Source organism: Typha angustifolia, chromosome 13, assembly GCF_048772165.1.
Source record: "Typha angustifolia cultivar Huaian chromosome 13, ASM4877216v1, whole genome shotgun sequence".
NCBI lineage: Eukaryota > Viridiplantae > Streptophyta > Magnoliopsida > Poales > Typhaceae > Typha > Typha angustifolia.
In genome coordinates this window covers 9,168,063-9,189,341 of record NC_133251.1, presented here as the reverse complement: position 1 = coordinate 9,189,341, position 21,279 = coordinate 9,168,063, and the positions used below count along the sequence as shown (strand labels likewise).

At 42.4% G+C, this 21,279-nt stretch overlaps 1 protein-coding gene across 1 annotated transcript; it reads left to right on the top strand.

Annotated features, from left to right (window-relative positions):
• The first annotated feature begins 17,756 nt into the window (after positions 1 to 17,756).
• On the top strand, positions 17,757 to 19,085 carry LOC140772987 (uncharacterized). Its single transcript, XM_073115272.1, has 2 exons — positions 17,757 to 18,026; positions 18,348 to 19,085. Exons 1-2 carry the CDS (start codon positions 17,757 to 17,759, stop codon positions 19,083 to 19,085), a joined length of 1,008 nt encoding a protein of 335 aa, XP_072971373.1.
• Positions 19,086 to 21,279: the final 2,194 nt, after the last annotated feature.

Below are 21,279 nucleotides of genomic sequence, written 5' to 3'. Positions count from 1 at the left end.
CAGAAAGGGCGGGCACTCTCGGCTCGCGACATTCGAATGCGCCCGACCATGTTCGAACGTATTTTTCGCGTCATCTGTATTTGCGAACCTGATGCAGGCGTTCATAAGGGCATTCGAACGTGACCCCTTCCACGTTCGAACGCGACCTACTGAAATTTTATTTTAATGAATATAAACAACTAATGCAATAAGAAAAGACTCTAATAAGGTGTATCATATTGCTTGGCCCGAAGGAGTAGGAGCTAGAGCAAATGGTGGTGTATGAAAGTATTCTAGTGATGCACTACTAATGTGGTATGATAGGGCACAAGAATAGGCAATGCATTAACAGTAAGAATGAAGGTTACAATGCTACAAAGCCAGAAAGCAAAGAGCACGGAGTTGGGGAGGCCAAAGATGTTGAAGATGGTGAATGTGAAAGAGGAGTAATGGAGAAAGAGTGTGGTTCGACACATGGTCCATGGTTCATAGTCCAATGAAAGTCGAGGAATAGGATGCAATTGGGATTTGCGTAGAGCAATGGTTGAAGTCGAGCCAAGAGGTGTGAAGGAAACTGATATGCGGAACCAATTTTAGAACTAGGTGGATGCTAGTTAGAAGTACTACTCGAAGGTGGTTAACTAGAATCAGGACCAAACTAAGCCTATGTCCAAGTAGTCAAAAGAGGACCAGAAGATGGCGAACAAAGGAAATAAAGGAAATATAGGAACTAACAAAAAAGGTGGGCCCATGCCTACCCAGGACATGCCTACAAACCATGCACAGAGGGACCTAAAGAACAAGGGCAACAGGACCAAGACTAGTGAGGATAGAGGTTAGGCCATAATGGGGGAAAATGCTGCATCCTCAAGCCAATCAAAACCCCCTAAGATGATACCCAAGTCAACTTTAGTAGGCATGCATAGCTTGCTCTCAGACAAAAGCAAGTCCAATAGTGGGGTGGGGTGGGGCATTCAATGAGCATGGCAAAGGAGATGGATGGGAACTTAGACTGGCATACAGAGGAGGCCTCAGTCTCTATCAAAGACAGAGCAACAATTAACGGGATGGCTATCCGGGTAGGCTCAGGGCAGCAATAGGCAACATGCTCGGCATACATGAAGACGATAAAAAAGGGCATGGAGGAAAGGGATGGATTATCTCTACCCTATGGAGATCTACCAAGATGGACTAGCATCGACTAGGATGGGACCAGTTGGTAGCAAGGATGCCTCTCCTTCAATGGTGCATGAAGGAATTGTGAGTGCCCTTAAACATGCTCTTCTCTAAGACCACCAAGCCAATGGAGAAGATGGGATGGAACTCGACGCAGGTAACATGCAACTAGCATTGGTTGACCCTCATGCAAAGGACAAATGTGAGGTTATGGATATAGATGCCAAAGGAATTATGAAGCCTGCTGAGGGCAAGGAACATTCACTCGCCTCCAAGTGAGGATGGGTTGAATGAGTTTGATACATTTAGTTAGGGTCTTTACTTATTGCATTAGTTATTTATTTTTATTAAAATAAAATTCCTGTAGGTCGTGTTTGAACGCGGAAGGGGTCGCGTTCGAATGCCCTTGTGAACGCCTGCATCAGGTTCACAAAAATAGAGAATACAAAATGTGCATTCGAATGTGGTCGGGCACGTTTGAATGCCTGCATTGTGTTCACACATATAAAGAACGTCTTTTGTGCGTTCGAATGCAATTGGGCGCATTTGAACGCAATCAGCATGAATTTTCTATAAAATAATTAGGGTTAATAATTGTATTTTGGCTTGTTGGTTAGCCTTTATAAAGGTGTGAATAGTAGCCAAAAGTATTATGCTATTGGATTATTAATTTATTGCCTCCTATCTTCTCTTTATTCTCTCTACCCTAATCTCCCTTCTTCCTCTTCACCAACTTACCACCTTTACTGTTGGCAAGGTCTCTTCTAACTTCTATTCTCCCTTGTCTATCGACTCCTCTCTCTTCTTTGGGATCTTAACCGCTTCTTCCCTTTCGTCTTAATCACTTAAATGACATCACCCATCCACCCTTATCTCCATTATTATCTATAACCCTAACATCCACTCCACCCGTCACCACCACCATCATCCGCAATATATCATTTTTTTGTCCTAGTTGTAGCTCGAATATATGAAGAGCGTAAATACAAAAAATATAGATTATAAATTTATGGATTGATTCCATTTGGTTTCATAATTTTCTTACTATAGAAGAATATTTGGTGAATATATTTTATCGGTTGCGTGGACTACTTTCTACACTAAATCCAAATCTTAAAGGAATTGTTCCGTAGCCCTATCATTTGTATCGGAGCCTATCTTTTGGAACCGTAGACCTTATCATTGGTATCAGAGCCAGACGAACCTCAGACCTCCATTAATGATTGAAATAAGAAATAGGACGTCGACAAGGAGACCAATGGAGAGCACACCGACAAGGGAAGACTCAATCCACAATAACCCTAACCTTGAGGTCGATTCCTTTGAAGCGACCACGACAGGACCGAGTCAACCAACGTCTATGGGTGTGAACATGGGCTTGGCAGGTGAACTTAGGGCCATGTTCCAAGCATTGCTGCATAGAGTTGAGGCAATGCAGAATGATCATAATGCTTTAAAAGAATATATCATGAACTAATCGGCTTTGTCATCTCCTCGTCGACGATCTGTGCCTCAAGAAGGACCAACGGTGTGACCACACCGAACCGATACCCCATAGGTCCAAGTGCGACATGTTAGTGTCAAAGATCCTCTTTTATCTATGCCTACACATCATACCCCACCTCTATTATAAAACTCAAGACCGGCGATGGTGGAACTCGAGAGGCGAGTGGCACTAGTGCGCTTTGTCGAAGAGGAGGATTGGCATTTTGAGAATGAAATTGATCCCTTTGGAAATGGTGATGGACGTGCTCGAGGATTTAGAGAAGGAGATCAACATGCACAAAGGTTCAAACCTGAACTAAGAATCTTTCGCGAACCCGACAATGCTATTCGAGGGAGAACCACATGCTTGGACTTACCAAAATTCCAAGGCGATGATCCAACATATTGGGTGTTTCAAGTTGAACAATACTTTGATTGTCAAAGGACAGCGAAGGACGCAAAGTTCTAGATGGCAAGCTTTCACTTCTAAGGAATGACATTGCATTGGGATAAATCGGTTATTCGTGGTGGAGGATTTACCAGTTGGTCTGACTTTTGTAGGAGGATTATATATAGATTTGGGACAGTGGCATATAAAGATTTTGCTACCATAGTAAGCAAGATGGTTCAGAGGACGACTGTATTGGAGTAACAAGTTGAATTTGAAAGAGTTAGAAGTCGTTGTGAGCTACGTTGGCCCGAACTAACATTGATAAGCACATTTATTTCAGGGCTGTAGGATGAGATACAGGTGAATGTTTGTGCTCTTTATCCTACTACTCTTGAAGAGACCTTTGAGAAGGCCATGAGGATGGAGCAAAAGCATAAGGCTCTCAAGATGGCAATAAAAACTAATTGGAGCAACCGAGATGGGCGGTTTGCACCTAAAACGCCACGGGAAATTCTGCAAGTTCAAAGACAGCAATTGTTAGTACTAGACCACGACAACTTTTAAGACCTTTTTCCGATGTTAGAGGAGGCACAAGACCTTCCGTTCGAACTCTCACACTTACTCAAATAGAGGAGCGTAGAGCAAAGGGCTTTTGCTTTCGATGTGATGAATGTTTCACCCCCGATCATCGGTGTTCCAAATCGATCGGGAGTGTGATGCTCATCGACGGTCTCGAGGAGGACCATGAGGTTGTTGGTGATAGATATTGTTCAGATGAGGTCCATGAGGAGGCTATTGAGGAGGGTGCAGAGGAAGATATCCAAGCTGAAACATCGATGCATGTATATTCGTGTACTTCCGCGTCGAGGACGTTACAGGTAGACGGACTCATTAGAAAGCATTATGTGCACATCCTCATTGATTTCAGGAGTACACACAACTTTCTAGATGAGAGGTTAGTGAGGAGATTGGGCTTGGTTACTAAACCGACCAAGAGGTTTGACGTTGCTATTAGAGACGGCGCGAAGCTTAAGGCGGAGTGCTTGTATCGTCGGGTCGGTATTCGGGTGCATGGACACGACATCATTGTGGACTTATAACCGTTGACGCTGCGATGAGCGGACATTGTCCTAGGCATACAATGGTTACAAAGCTTGGGACCCGTCACTTTTGATTTTCGGAGCATGTTGATGAAATTTAAGCAAGGAAACAAAGATGTGCGGCTTGATGGCATTCGATCTCCACCAATTCCTGCGACGCAACCAATAGTGGGGCTGCCATGTGCGAGTGATTTGGCTTATCTTCTACTGTTAGAACTAGTAGGAGACAAGCCTCAAATGAGTTTAGATACTACCATCGATTTGTCTAATTTATTAGACAAATTTGCTAGACTGTTTGAGGAACCAAATGAGTTGCCACCAAAGAGAAAGGTAGATCCTCAAAAGGTAGCATGTATGACTGCTTTGTCAATTCCTACTACCACCACAGGATTGCGAGGATTTTTGGGGCTGACCGGATATTATCACCGCTTTATCACCGGGCATGGCAAGATCGCTACTCCTCTCACGTCTTTGTTGAACGACTCTTTTAGATGGACGAATGAAGCCACTGCAACCTTTAAAAAATTATACACAATAATGACGACGGCGCCCGTTTTAGCGCTATCAGACTTTACCAAAGAGTTCATTGTGGAATGTGATGCGTCGGGAGTTATCATAGGAGCTATCTAATGCAAGGAGGATGTCCCGTTGCCTTTTTTGGCAAAGTTTTATCACAAAAATCACAGCATCTATCGACTTACGAGAGAGAAATGTTGACAATTCTATATACGGTGATAATATGGAGGACTTATTTGATTAGTAGGCGATTTATTATCCGAACCGATCAAAGGAGCCTTCCATACTTTATGGGACAATATATACATACTTCGACACAGCAGAGATGGGTCACAAAATTGCTAGGGTCTGATTATGAAATTTAATACAAGAAAGGAACATAAAATAGAGCGGCGGATGCATTATCACGCCAGCCCGATACCGCCGAGCTTGCAGCCTATTCTTATCCCACCTTTTCTTTCTTGATGAGCTGAGGTATGCATGTACATCTGAGCTAGATGTTTTGAATTGTTACAAGAGGTGATGGATGATCCAGAGCGTCATCTAGAGTTGGAGAATTTAGGCGATTTGCTACTGGACAACAGATGCATTCGGGTGCCCGCAAATAATGAGTTGCGGTAGAAATTGTTGGAGCACTTCCATCAAACTCTAGAGGCTGGTCAGGCGGGATGTGATGAGTTTTGTCCATACTTGCGAAGTCTGTCAAAGGGCTAAGGCTACCATATTAAAACCGGTCGGATTACTTTAGCCTTTATCTATACCGGACCGTGTTTGGGAAGACATTTTTATAGATTTCATAGAGAGTCTTCCACTGGTAAACATGGTTATTTTATTATCTTTATGGTGGTTGACAGATTGAGCAAGTATGTGCACTTTTCGACATTATCACATCCATTTTCAACCAAGTTAGTGGTTGAAATTTTTGTTAGAGATGTTGCTCTGTTACATGGCATGCCACGCACGATTATCTCGGATCATGATCGTGTATTTATGAGCAACTTTTGGAGAGAGTTTTTCAGATTGCAGGGGACTCAATTGAACTTTAGTTCGACCTACCATCCACAGACGGACGGCCAAATCGATGTGGTCAATCGAGTCAGTGAGCAGTACTTGAGGTGCTTTGTTGGAGAGATATTGAGACGATGGTTAGAGTTCTTACCGTGGGCGGAGTGGTCTTATAACACTGCCTACCAAAGTAGCATTGACATGACTCCATTTGTGGCGGTATATGGGCGCACAGCTCTGACATTACGCGCTTATGAGCCAGTGGCATTTGCAGATCGGACGGAGGTGGACTTAGCTTTCATGGATAAAGACGCCACATTGAGGAGGTTGCTTGCCCATCTTAAACTTGCTCAAAACCGCATGAAGCAAGTTTATGATCGCAACCATAGGGAACATGAGTTTGACATTGGCAGTTGAGTGTTTGTGAAGGTGTAACCGTATTGATCAGTGACCTTGCCTCCGATGCGAAACTAGAAGTTAGAGCGTATTGGTCTAGTTGCATATCATTTGGAGCTGCTGGATGGTTCAAGAGTGCATGTTGTCTTCCATGTTTCATTGTTGAGGGAGCGGATTGGAGATCATGGGAACGTTGGATCAAGTCTACCAGAGCCATTAGAGGAGACAGATATCGTAGAACTAGTTCGTGTACTTGCTAAGCGCCGCCAATGACATGGTACCAGATTAGAGATGGAGATTCTAGTCGAGTGGCTTGGCAAGCCATCTAATGAGGCGATATTTTAGAGCATTTCCCTGACTTTTCACCTTGAGGACAAGGTGGGGGAAGCGTGGTAGGATGATACATTTAGTTAGAGTATTTTCTTATTGCATTAGTTGTTTATTTTTATTAAATTAAAATACCTGTTGGTCGCGTTTGAATGCGGAAGGGGTCGTGTTTGAACACACTTGCGAATGTCTGCATCAGGTTCGCAAATACAGAGAACATGAAATGCGCGTTCGAACGCGGTCGAGCGCGTTTGAACACCTACATCGCATTCATAAATACAGAGGACGCCTTTTGTGCGTTCAAACGCGATTGGGTGCGTTCGAACGCGATCGACGGGATTCCACTAGGATTAGGATTAATTATTATTATTAGGACTTATTAGCTAGCCTCTATAAAGCTGTGGATGGCAGTCAAATTTATTATGCTATTGGATTATTGATTTTTCTTACCTCCTCTCTTCTCTCTATTCTCTCTACCTTAGTCTCCCTCCTCCCTCTTCACCAACCTACCACCTCTACCATTGGCATGGTCTCTCCTAACTTCTAATCTCTCTCATCTGTCGAGTCCTCCTTCTTCTTTGGGATCTTGACCACTTCTTCTTCTTCATCTTAATCATTTAAACAACATTAACCATCCACCATCATCTTCATTACCATCCATAACCCTAACATCCACTCCACCCGTCACCACCACCATTATTCGCACTAAATCAAAATTTCGTCCCAGTTGTAGTTCGAATCTACGAAGGGAGTAAATACGAAAAACGTAGATCAGGGAGTTACGGATCGATTCCACTTAATTTCATAATTTTCTGACTACTAGATAATACTTAATTGCGCAGACTGCTTCCTGCAATAAATCCAGATCTTGAAGGAATCATTCCGTAGCCTATGATTGGTATCAAAGCCTATCTTTTGGTAGCGTAGAACCCATCACCATATCAGTATCTACATGTGCAGAAGAAAGTTATTTCTAAGATGGTAGCCGAGTTGTTGGAGCAAGGCCTCATACAATCAAGTCATAGCTCTTACACATCACCTGTGTTATAGGTGCGGAAGGACGGAATTTGGCATTTTTGTATCGACTATCGGGCACTAAACGCTACCACCGTCAAGGACCGGTATCCCATTCCGGTCATAGAGGAGCTACTGGACAAGCTTAAAGAGGAGACCATATTCAGCAAATTTGACTTGAGAGCTGAGTATCATCAAATTAGAGTTCACTCGGCGGATGTGCATAAAACTGTATTTCAGACTCCAAACGGACACTACGAGTTTCGGGCGATGCCCTTTGGTCTCACCATTACTCCAACTACTTTAAAAGGTCTCATGAATGATATTTTTTGGCCTCTACTGCGATGGTATGTCTTAGCATTCTTAGATGACATTTTGGTGTACAGCATGACTGAAATGAACCATTGACGGTATTTGGAGGATGTGCTGAATTTGTTGAAGCAAAACTAGTTGAAGATTAAGAAGTCCAAGTGTCTATGGGGAGTACCACAAGTGGAGTATTTAGGCCACATTATCATAGCGGAAGGAGTGGCGGCGGATCCTCAAAAGGTGGCGTGCATGACCGCTTGGCACTGCAAGCACGCTTGAGGCGTGTCTACCTCAAGTTGGCTCCCACCAGCCCGAGCGTGGCAAGCGCGCTCTAGCTAGGCTTGGCCAACCTGAGCCCAAGCGCGGTGGTGGGCCTGGCCAGCCCAAGCAATAGGTTGCGCCTAGCCAACCCAAGCGATGGGCTATGAGCTGGGCCTGGCCAGCCCGAGCCCAAGCCTTTGGTTGTGGGCTAGGCTTTGCCTAGCCCGGCATGCTGCCTTGAGCCCTCTTCTTTCTTGGGGCTTTGCCTCACACATTTTGGGGCAGGGTAAGGATTGAACCGGGTTTTCTTTCCCCTTTATCATAATCTATAGTATTTAATACTATTTGTCCCCTTTTTCTATCCCTAGTAAATTTTTAAAGATTTTGGCGCTGACTTAGTGGTCCTACCGTAGAGCACCTTGTGACCAGTGCTCAGTTCGAGGCAGGCCATGATTAGGTGGGAACTACTTTTCGCTAGGAACTTTTTAGTGAATCTAGGCAATTAGTCTATCCATTTTTGATTTATTATTTGATGTGACGAATGATTGCATGAGCATATATAACCTGCTAATCCTTGTATTTTAGCAAAACCTATCAAATTAATATGTTGCTTGATGTGATTTGTTATTAATTTAATATGATGTGTCGTATGCTTAGATAACATCGTTTACTATTTTGTTATGCTAAATTTAATTATCTTGTCATGACACCTGCACATGTGCATGACCTGAAAGGGGATGATTCTATATCTCAGCAGTACTTAGACACCTCCCCAACCAAAGTTAGGGGCAGGGGATATTTTATAGTATATATAGTAGGGCCTACAATTGAAGCCTGAGTCTGTAGATCCTAGACAATCAGGCAGCCGTTTCGTCGGGCTATGGGCGATTTATTATTGATCGATGAGAATCAAACCCTTAGAGTGTTTAAACTAGAAAGTAAGGGTAGGATGACGTAGACCTAGTGGGTACTCGATGATGTAGATTAAAGGCGTTTGTAAGTGACGAATCATGAGATTTCCGCACTATGGTGCGATGATGTGGAGCTGCAGGATTAGAGGGTCATATCGATGTGCGATTCTAACCTCAGTGGTGGGCTTATGATTGGGATCCTTAGTCTATAAAGGTAGACGACTAGTCATGCTGTTCGTCGAGTTATGGGGAGGCAATTTTTACCGCTGGGATCTACCCTCCCTTGAGGGGCTGTGTTAGAAGGTATACTATGCATTAAAAATGGATAAATTAACTGTAATCCTATAACGCCCTCCTCGCCCAGCACGAGCACGTGCACGCCCATCCGCTCATACGACACGCGCGGCGCACGCAACAGGTTGGCGGGGCTCGTCACACACAGATACACTTTTGTGCTCATATAATCATGACATCATCAAATAAAACCTGCTAACATATCCATTCTTATATAATCCATCACCAAATAAATCATACTATTAACCCAATAAACCTGTTAACATATAAATATCCAAGTCAAAAATAATCATACTAGACATCTACATAATCAAGTAGGTCCCACACAGGCTATGACAAACCATCAAGATACAACTAAAATCACTGATATATAAGTACACTATAATCCTACATGTATTATACAAATCATTGTCTATACAATGAAGTACAAATATCAAATAATGGTACAACTTAATATCTAGATAAATTATCTTTCATATCATCTTACGTCTATAGCTCACCTCATCTTTACTCTAAAATATCTCCTCAAGATATCTCAAGTCGTTATCACGTACTACATATCAAGGATGGGTTAGAAAAGAAATAAAGAGAGTCATAAACTAAAGGCTCAGTGAATAGACCTTACCCCAAATCAGTGATGCCAAACAGAGAGTAAATCATGTATTGGATAATATGAATAAGAAAGAAGCATGATGTCATGTATGTGATACACCTTGCTAGAGTCTTTTATTATTGCATTAGTTATTTATTTTCATAAAAATAAATTTTCTATAGGTTGCGTTCGAATACGAAAGGGGCATTCAAACACCTTTGCGAATGCCTGCATTAGTTTGCAAAACAGAGAACGTGAATTGTGCATTCAAACACGGTCGGGCACGTTTGAACGCCCGTGTGCCAACGCCTACATCAATTCGCATCCATAGATAATATCTTTTGTGTATTCGAATGCGGTCGACCCCGTTCAAACGCAATCAGCGAGAGTCTACTAGTATTAGGGTTAATAATTGATATTTTGGTTTGTTGGCTAGCCTCTATAAAGGTGTGGATGGTAGACAAAATTATTATGATGAATGAATATTGGTTCCTGTCCTCCTTTATCCTCTCTCTAGTCTCTCTACCCTAATCTCCCTTCTCACTCTTCACGAACTAGCCACTTCTACCATTAGCAAGGTCTTATCTATCTTCTAATTTTCCTCGTCTGTCGAGTCCTCTTTCCTCCTTGGGATCTTGGCCACTTCTCCCCCTTCATCCTTATCCTTTAAATTACATCAATCATCCACTCTCATCTCCATTATCATCCTTAACCCTACCATCATCTCCACCAATCACCACCATCATCACCCCCACTCTATTTTCTCCCCAGTTGCAGTTTGAATCTATGAAGGGCATAAATACCAAAAATATAGATCAGGAAGTTATAGATCAACCACCCTTGGTTTCATAATTTTCTAACTATGGAAAAATATTTGGTGAATATGTTCCCTCAGTTGTGCGAAATGTTTCCTACAACTGAACCAGATATTGAAGAGGAAGTTCCTTACCTTATCAGTATGAGCATGTATATTTGTACCCTTGACAACATATATATAAATGAAATCAATTCTCATGAATGAGCATATTATGTCCTCAACCAAAGTATATCTCATGATAAAATTATAATATAATATCACCCAATATAATAACATATGAAGTATAACAATCCTGATCTAATGATAATAGTCATATCAGTATCGATGCATGATGCATGCCAACTACTTGATATCATATATGTCAGAGTCATATACAATTCACATATTTCTTACTATCATAGTCTCCGTCTCAACTCTGAATATTATCCACCATGCTGGACTATGGTACTCGACCCCAAACTTGATACACATCATGCCACAAGCTCAGAGCATACCTTATCATATGCTAAGAAAATCTCTAGAGATGAATCATACCCTGCTATATGCTAAGGATTATCTCAAAAGATAATCATACCCTGCCATACGCTAAGGGTATCTTAGTAAATAATCATACCTTGCCATACGCTAAGGGTATATCAATAATAGTTGTACCTTATCGGATATTAAGAGTACAACCATCAGCCATCACCATACTTTGTCATACGCTAAGAGTATGTCTAATACTAGTCTGGACCAAAAACCGTTTCAGCCATCATATATATATGTTATATTCATGATTTTCTATACATGATAGATCATATCCATATATCCGGTACTACAACAGATCATGCAACTAATGAACTTATGTGGTAAAGAAGCCAAGAGAAAGATGATGCAATGCAAACTCCAACCATGTATCTAACAAATGCATACTCTTGCTAGTCTATCATATACACACTCATGATAAAAATTATCTCAACATAAAACCATAACAGTGTAGTCATATCTAATCATCTCTATATATCACCAATATACTCATATCTCAGATTAGCCTAATCAAATGCATGATAAAATATATTCGACTGAGATCATCTTTAGATAAAGTCATATAATCATGCCAGAGGTTAAAACATGTATATACATAATTATATAATATATCCTAATTTGAGAAAGGCGTCTAGGAGATAAGACTACTCATAGTCAATTTGGAAGACACAAACCACGTATCTCTCATATTTGTCAACAGAGAGTCAACTTATTGCTAGCTGGGTTCATAGGGTCTCAAATAAGAGGATCGAAATCTGGAATATTTTAGTATGAAGCTAGTCGTTTATCCAATTAGAATTTGTTCATGTAAAATATGATAGTTTATTAAACTTTATTAATCAACCAGGTATATATTATAAATATATAGTTATGATAACCTTAACATGCTAACACTATAATTTATATGCATTTACCAGAGATTCTACTCTAATTATATATTACGCATACAATAATTATTCTCTTTTGATAGAAAACATAAAAGGATCAAATATACAATAATATAACTAAAATAAAATTATATTTACTATATTTAATTACAATTCAATTAGTTTACAATTACTACTTTTATATAACTAATTACTAATTATACATAATAATCATTACCCATTAATATAAAAATAATTATCAGAGGTTAGCATTTTATTTTATATAAAATAATATATATATATATATATAATAAGGTGCTAGAAATGCATTATATATATATACATGAACATTAAAAAACTTATATAATTTGATTATTTTTATAAAATTAAATATATTAATCTGATAATGATAATTAAGATATAAATATGAAAATACTTATAATTACAATTAATTATATTTGTTCTCCTTCTGCTTTATATTACTGAGTATATATGCATATTCTTAAACTAATTAATTAATCATTTAAATTTGATGTAAATAAAATAAATAATTTGAAAGAAAGAAAAAGAAAGTCTCTCTATTACAATGCTGGCCGAGCCTAGCACTATAGAAAGAGGAAAAGAAGAAGGAGAAGGAGAAGAAGAAAGAAGGGAGGAGAAGGGAGGGGGTTGCGGACCCGGGCCGACGGGGAGGGTATCGGCCTATGTTGGTCAGCCAGCAGCTGGCCTCTCGTCGGCGGCTCAGCTCCGACGAGCCCAAGCCCAAGGGTAGGAGAAAGAGAGGATATGGGGGCTGTCATCAACAGGGATGATGGCGGTAGGCTAGCATCGTCAAGTGGTAGAGAAAAAGAGAGAGCTCGAGAGGGAGAAAAGTGAGAGAGAGAGAGAGATCGATTGGAAGGAAACTAAGAGAGAGAGAGAGGAGAAGAAAGAGGAGGATGGAGGAGAGAAGAGAGGAAATGAGGCTCACCTTGGCTATCGTGGCGATGGTAGTAGTGGCGGTGATAGGCAATAGTAGTGGCAGGTCAGCTTAGTAGAAGAGAGAGAGAGGAGAGGGAGAGAAAGATCGAACGAGAGATAGGGGAGAGAAGAAAAAGAGAGAGAGGCAGTGCTAAGGGAGGAAGGCAACGGCTGCGACAGCGTCGGGGCTCATCGAGGTTAGCTGGTTGTAGCCGGGTTGGCTGCGGCAGTGGTGGTGGGGCATGTGGCACCCCCCCCCCCCCACGCAAGCTTCCCGATGCAGCTGCATAGGACCCCACGACGTGCCCATGAATTAAATTTTAATTTTTTTAAGTTTAATTGTAATTTTAAAGTTAGGTTGTTACAAAGCCTGTTGGACCATGCTTGCTAGTTATTGACATGTGTACTCCATTTACGATGCATATTGCCCTATATAGTGCACTTTCTTATATCTTGTTTTGAGCCAGGTGTGACATTATTATTGATGAATAATTAGGAGTAGTATTACTTGCTGAGCATTAGACTCATTTCGTGTTGACATTGGATGCAGATTGACTTACAATTTGGAGAGAGGCCTGACAGCAGCTAGCTAGTAGGGCGATAGGCCTTTTAATTTTGTGTTTTATTCTAAACTTATATTCAGGGATCTATATCTCCATTTTGTAGCTATTTTGATCGTGTACTCTTTGTCGGGGATGTCTACCCCTTTCTATATTATGGATGGATTTGCTATGGCCTATAGGCCTTTCTATTTTTTCACTTAATTTATTTGAATTCCTTGTTTTGACGGTGTATTGTCGAGCTTCTAAATTCCCATGTAACCCTCACGTGAGGGGTAAGCCTCGTGAGAGCCACGTGGCGGTATTGGGGTGTTATGTCAAGACTCTTAATAGCACCTTTATGTAGGAGTGTAATGACATGAGCCTAAAGGAGTCATCTCTAGCTTAGACTCGGTCCAAAATTAATTTCGAGCCTAGTTTTATATTTAGGATTGGCTCAGTTCAACTCGAGTGATACACTTAGTTAGGATCTTTTCTTATTGCATTAGGTGTTTATTTTCATTAAAATAAAATTTTTGTAGGTCACATTCGAACGCAAGTGGAGTCGCGTTCGAACGCTTGTGAACCCTTGTGAACACCTTGTGAACGCTTATGAATATCTTGTAAATGCTTGTGAACGCCTTGTGAATGCTCGCATTTTTCAATGCCTTGTGAACGCATTTGTAAACGCCCGCATTAGAACGACTTGTGAACGCCTATGTCGTGTTCGCAAATCCAGAGAAGGGGCTTTTTTAGTGCGTTCGAACGGGATCAACGGGAATCCTCTAGAATTAGTATTTCATATTGTTTTAGGACTTGTTGGCTAGCTTCTATAAATATGTGGATGGCAACCAACTTCAGAATGCTATTGGATTCTTGATTTCTTGCCTCTTATCTTCTCTCTAGACTCCTCTCTCCTTCTTCTTCACCATCCTTCCACTTCTACAGTTGGCAAGGTTTTTCCTCGCTTCTAATCTTCTTCGACTATCGAGCCACCCCTCTTCTTTGAGATCTCGACCACTTCGTTCCCTTCGTCTACTTTCCTTAATCACTTCCACAATCTACCCTCATCTCCATACCGATCCATAACCCTAATATCCACTCCACCCGTCACCACCACTATCACCCACGTTATTCTGTGTTTTCGTACCTTCTACAGTTTGAATCTATAAAGAGCGTAAATATAAAAGTTGTAGATTAGGAAGTTACGGATCCAACCCAATTGATTTCATAATTTTATGACTACCAGAGAATATCTGACAAATATTTTTCTACAATTGCACGGACTGCTTCCTACAATTAATTCAGATCTTAACGAATTATTCTGTAGCCGATCTTTTGATTTCAGATCACATCAAATTGATATTAGAGCTTATCAATTTAGTATCAGAGCCTAACAAAGTGATATCAAAGCCTATCAATTTGGTGTCAGAGCCTATCATCGAGTCTAGCTAGACTAAGCCCGAGCCAAGTCAAAGCTTGAGTCCAAGCTTGATTAGAGGAGGAAGAGGAGGTAGCAGCTTGCTAAAGAAGGAGGCTGAGGCCAAAGGGGGAGGAGGAGAAGGTTGATGGAGGAAGAGGTGACAATAGTGGCTTGCCGATGGAGGAGAAGGAGGCCGAAGGAGAATGAGGAAGTTGATGCTAGCGAAGGAGGTCGAAGGAGTAGAAGCCAATCGATAGAGGAGTAGGAAGAAGAGGAAACAGAAGAAGAAGAGATTGTGTACTTGGGTTTGTTAAATAATTTTATTAGATCTAGAGTTAGAGTTAGATAAAGATTGGATCATAGGAGCCATTTGATCAAAAATCTAATAGTTATATATAATACTAATAAATATTATATTTGAGTGAGTTGGCTTCGACTAAGGATTGACTCAAAATTTAAATCGTGTTTTAAAACAAAGCTCAGGCTCGACTTAGCTTAAGCTGAATCGACCCGATCCCGAGCTACTCAATTATTGACACCCCTACCTCTATGAAGGAACAAACGAATCAACCGAACTAAGAGAATTTGAGGAAGGTGATATGATCTTTCATTGCCTCCAACTGTACCGACAAAGGTTGCTCGCCATTGTTGATCTATGAAGTTGACACCTCGATTATGCAGTCCATATCACAACCTCTAAATATAGGCAGAATAACATATTGATTTGAACTTACTATTAGCTTTGAGGTTCATTAAAATTTTCATATCTACTGCATTAAGAAGATACTAGTAAGTTTGATATGTTTCTAAAATTCTTATAAGATTTTAGTGGAAATGGAGAACACAAGGCAGCACCACTCAAGGTTTTGAATTGCATGATGATACAATTCGATCCATATTGCCTCTACGCGTGACATTGGGTTAATGGGAATGAGCATATTTATCTAATTAAGTAAGTAGAAGTAATAAAATCAATTTTTGCCAGGGTGTGTTTGAATGCAAGGACCGCGTTCGAACAAGGTGGTTTGAATGCCTACATCACGTTTGCATCGACAGAGGATGGAATTGGTGTGTTCAAACAAAAACGGGCACATTCGAACGTAGTCGTTCGAGTGCCTGCATCATGTTCGCATCGATAGAGAACGGAAAGTCCGCATTCGAACGCACCACGGTGAAAGTGTGAGTTTAGTTAGGGATTGTTAGGGTTGTTTGGAGTGTTTTTCTGTTAATTAAGGAGCTCTTAGGGTGAGCTTTTATTTATGTGGAGAAAACCCTAATTGAAATATCATCTTGTTATTGGAATTGGTTTTAGCTTTATTTCTTTCTCTCTTATCTCTAGTTATTGGCGCCCTCTCCCACCTCCCTTCTTCCACCGCTCAAGTCTTTGGTCGGCTTCTTCCAGCCTCTATCCCCCCTCTTCCTCAACAACTTCTCCCCTTTCACACCAAGAACTAACCCTAGCATCCACCTAGCTGTTGGAGGGCTATCAAGCTAGGGTCTAACTTTTAGAACCGTTGTGAATTGGATTAGGCCGGTTCATAACAACTGGTATTAAAGCCAACTTTCCTCGGACCACTATGGCTACCACAAGATCCAAGGCGGCTAAGCAAGTAAGTGATCAAGGCATGGAGACGAACCACGTGGCTATATCAAGATCTCCATCCCCTCAGAGTTCTCGAGGACGGATAGAAAGCCCGCCTAATCTCATGCAAACCCTAGCACTTATGGCACAAATATTGTTGGAGATCAAAGCCACCCTTGCTGATAGGAATGAATACCCTCCAAGACGTACCCCTGAGCATCATAGAAGACATGAGGAGCCCCTCTTACCTAGAGAGGGGAACCGATGAGGACCGATCTTGGAGGCACCTTGGCGATAGCGCGACGAGCCGCACGGGCACCGTGCCGACTTACCTCCCTTGCACCCAAGGGAACCTATGTCACCAAACCTAGAGGAGGAACCTTGGGATGAGTGGGAGGAACTCCCTCATCAGCCGAGGGCCCAACAACAAGAGTCGCTTGGCCGAGGACGTGAGAACGGGCGCGACCAAATGCTATGACCCCGCACCGTTCGAATCAATTTTCCTAAGTTCAGTGGTGGGAGCCCATTGGATTGGATTGAATCAATTCTTCACATATCAAAGAACCCTAATCATCAAAAGGTGTTATTGGCCTCATTCCACCTTGAAGATGTAGCGGTGAGATGGTATCAAGCAACGCATCGCGCATGCCCTTTCTCCAATTGGGAGGAGTTTGTCGATGCGCTTTGTGTGTGTTTCGGACCTTCGGACTATGAAGACTTCCAAGCCACCTTGACGAAACTAATCCAAAAGACTTCTGTAAGAGCCTATCAAGAGGAGTTCGAAAGACTCAGCAATAGAGTCCATGGGTGGTCGAACTCGGCCCTTAAAAGTACTTTCATCTCCGGGCTATGTCATGATATCCAAGCGGAAGTCAAGGCTACTCGTCCTGCATCCTTGCTAAAGGCCTTCTTAGTAGCTCAAATGATGGAAGAAAAGATAAAGGAATTGAAGGCTACTCACTGCCCTAATTGGAGCGTTACGGACCTGCGTGATAACACCAGACCGTCGGTCTTGGGAGTGGCACGTTCAGGGTGGGTTCGCCCAAACCTTAATTGGCTAAACCCACCATAGACAGGCCCTGACTCTAGGTGTTAACCAAGAGTGACAAGGCGACGCCTCACACCAGCAGAGGTCGAAGATCGGCGTTCAAAGGGGTTATGCTTCTATTACGACGAGCGTTTCACACCAAGCCATAAATGTGCCAAACAGCCTGCAACCATCATGCTCATGGAAGAGATGATTGAGAAAGATCCTATTGAAGATCTTGAAGGGCAGCAAGTATAAGAAATGAATCACATTGAAGAAGACAACTCATTGGAAGTTCAAGCCGAACTCTCCTTCCATTCACTTGCCGACAAATCAACTCCAAAAACCCTTCGGGTCGAAGGTATGATTAAGAAGAAAAAGGTGCTAATTCTTATTGATTCAGGAAGCACCCACAACTTTGTAGATCTATGGATGGTGAGGCGGTTGGGATTAGAGTCGGAGCCTTCTAATGGCTTTGATGTGATCATCGGAGATAGCACCATGTTGAGAACTGAGGGCATATGCCACAAGGTACAGCTGCAAATTCAATGCCATACCTTCCAAATTGACCTTTACTCGTTGGCTCTTTGAGGAGCCAACATGGTGCTTGCGGTGCAATGGCTTCAGAATCTTTGACCGGTCACCTTCAATTTCACCACCATGGCAATGGAGTTCAGATACGAAGGCAAATCGATCTAGTTAACGACACCAACATGGTGCTTAGGACCGCTCCAGTCCATAGAAGGGTTGCCAAAACCTGAGTACCATAGGTTCCTCATGCAATTCATCGAGGGGACCCAAAACATGGATGATTCAACACTCTTACCTATTGATTTAAAGGCTATTTTGCAGAAATTTGCAGATGTGTTCCAGCAGCCCCATGGACTGCCACCACCTAGAGCGCAAGACCATTGCATCGAGATCTTACTAGGGGCGGGTCCAGCCAATGTGAGGCCGTACCAATATCCATTCATTCAAAAGGAGGCTATATCAAAGATGGTCCAAGAGATGCTGTCCAGCGGGGTGATAAGGCCAAGTAGAAGCTCCTATTCTTCACTGGTCTTACTTGTGCGGAAGAAGGACGGGTCGTGGAGGTTTTGTGTAGACTATCAAGCTCTCAATTCCATCATTGTCAAAGATTGGTACACTATTCCGGTGATTGAAGAATTGTTGAATGAACTGGCTAGTGCATGCTATTTTTCAATGTTGGATTTGAGAGCTAGGTATCATCAAATCAGAGCTGAACCATCCGACGTGCACAAAATGGCGTTTAGAACTCATGATGGACACTATAAATTCCTGGTCATGTCTTTCGATCTTACCAATGCCCTAGCCACCTTCCAGAGCTTGATGAATGATATCTTTAGGCCTCACCTAAGGCAATATGTGCTGATATTTTTTGATGATATATTGGTATACAACTACACATGGGAGGAACATTTGGGGCATCTTCGGACGATTCTTGGACTACTTCGACAGCATGAGCTAAAGGCAAAGGACTCCAAGTGTTCATGGGGACAGCAAAGGGTCGACTACTTGGGTCACATCATATTAAAAGATGACGTGGAAGCAAACCCTAAGAAGATCTAAAGCATGGTGGATTGGCCGCTGCTAAAGACTACCAAGGAGCTGTGTGGTTTCCTTGGTTTAACCGGCTACTATCGCTGGTTTGTAGCAAACTATGGTAAGGTGGCAGCTCCCCTCATAGCCTTGCTATGAAAGGGTGCATTTTCATGGACGGACAAAGCTAGGGAAGCATTTGAAGCCTTGAAGAAACTAATGGTCTTATCCCCGGTCCTTGCCTTAGCAAATTTTACCAAACCGTTCACCATTGAGTGCGACGCATCTAGAGTCGATATAGGGGAGGTTTTAATGCAAGAGGGGAGGCCTGTTGATACGATATCCCCTTTAGGCTAAGGTTCGATCTCTTCCAATTTTCTGATCTGGACTAGATCTGGCACGGAACTTTAAAATAAGATCCAGAAATATTCCGCTTTCATATAGACGTGAAATTTTGATATGTTGTAGCCCCAGAAAAGAGCTTTCCAACGAATCTAGTTTCGGAAGAATCGGATGTGGGGATCTCAAGATATCATCCAATTAATGGACAATGGTCAGGGTGGTCTGTTTTGGATCCGTGGATGGAGGCACGTGATCCTAAGTGATGGTGGTTGGAGGTGGACCGGCATTAATTGGGTGGCACCGGTGAAAAGTGGTGGTGGAGGGGTTATGGTTGATGGAAGGATTAGGGCAAGTGTCGGATAGATTGGAAGAAAGGGGAGGAGAGGGCCGCCCCTAGGGGTCTAGGGTGATTGGCCAATCGAGGGAGGTTACAAGCGACGTCGCCGGGGATTGAGAGAACGGGAGTGAAGAAGACGAAGGAGGCAAGGCAAAACTCAATTCTCCATAATTAATAATCAATCTGGTTGCCATCCACATCCTTTTATAGGCTAACCAACAACTCAAAATTAACCCTAACAATACAATTTTCGCCGACCGCGTTCGAACGCACCCGACCGCATTCGAAGGCACAGAGTTTGCTCTTCTCTGGATTTGTGAACGCGATGCAGGCGTTCGAACGTGTCTGTTTCCCACTTCTCTGGATTTGCAAACAGGATGCAGGCGTTCATAGTGCATTCGAACGGGGCGTTCGAACGCACAATGCACACTCTTCACCCACGTTCATAACCGCGTTCGAACTCACTCCACCTGCGTTCGAACGCGACTTACAGAAAACTTATTTTTATGAAAATTAAACACTAAAACATGAAACAAAGACACTCCTAAAGTGAATCTATGCTTGAGATGACATCGGTAAAGTCCAAATCGTATCACCTGTAGCCTACATGAGCAAGGCTCTTTCCGAGTGTTCACAGCAGCTATCTACCTATGAAAGAGAGATGCTCGCCATCATCCATGCTATCACCAAATGGAGGCCTTATTTCATCAGGCGACGCTTCACGATCCGCACGAATCAAAGGAGTTTACCATATTTTCTTGGGCAGCGCATTCACACACCAGCCCAATAGAGGTGGGTGTCTAAGCTACTCGGATATGACTACAAGATCGTGTACAAAAGGGGGACTAAAAACAGCGCTGTCGACGCCTTATCTAGATGCCCGAACTCAGCTAAATTGGCAGCCATTTCAGCAGCGGTTTTTCCTTTTTTTCCAGCAGCTGTGGGAGGCCTACAAAAATGATTCGGATACCATGAAGATGATGGACGACCTTGCTGCATATCCCAACTATAAACAAGGGGTGTTGATAAGGGAGGGACTCTTGATAGACAAAGGTAAGATCATTGTTCCAGCTGACCGTCAATTGCGCCTAGAGTTGATGCGCCACTTCCATGACTCTCTTATGGCTGGACATGAAGGGGTGTTTGATATGATTCAGACTTCACCGACGTCGTCTCGAGCATGGATTCACTCTAGGAGTGTTTTTACTTCATGTTTTAGTGTTTAATTTCCATTAAAATAAGTTTTCTGTAAGTCGCGTTCGAACGCGAGTGGAGTGAGTTCAAACGCGGTTTGTAAATGGGGTTATGAACGTGGGTGAAGAGAGTGCACTGTGCGTTCGAACGCGGTGCATTCGAATACACTGTGAATGCCTACATCGCTTTCGCAAATACCGACAGGCACGTTCGATCGCGCGTTCGAACACCTGCATCACGTTCGCAAATCCAGAGGAACGAACTCGATGAGTTCGAACGTGGTGCATTCGAACGCGGTCGAGCGAGTTCGAACGTGGTGCGTTCGAACGCGGTCGAGCGAGTTCGAACGCG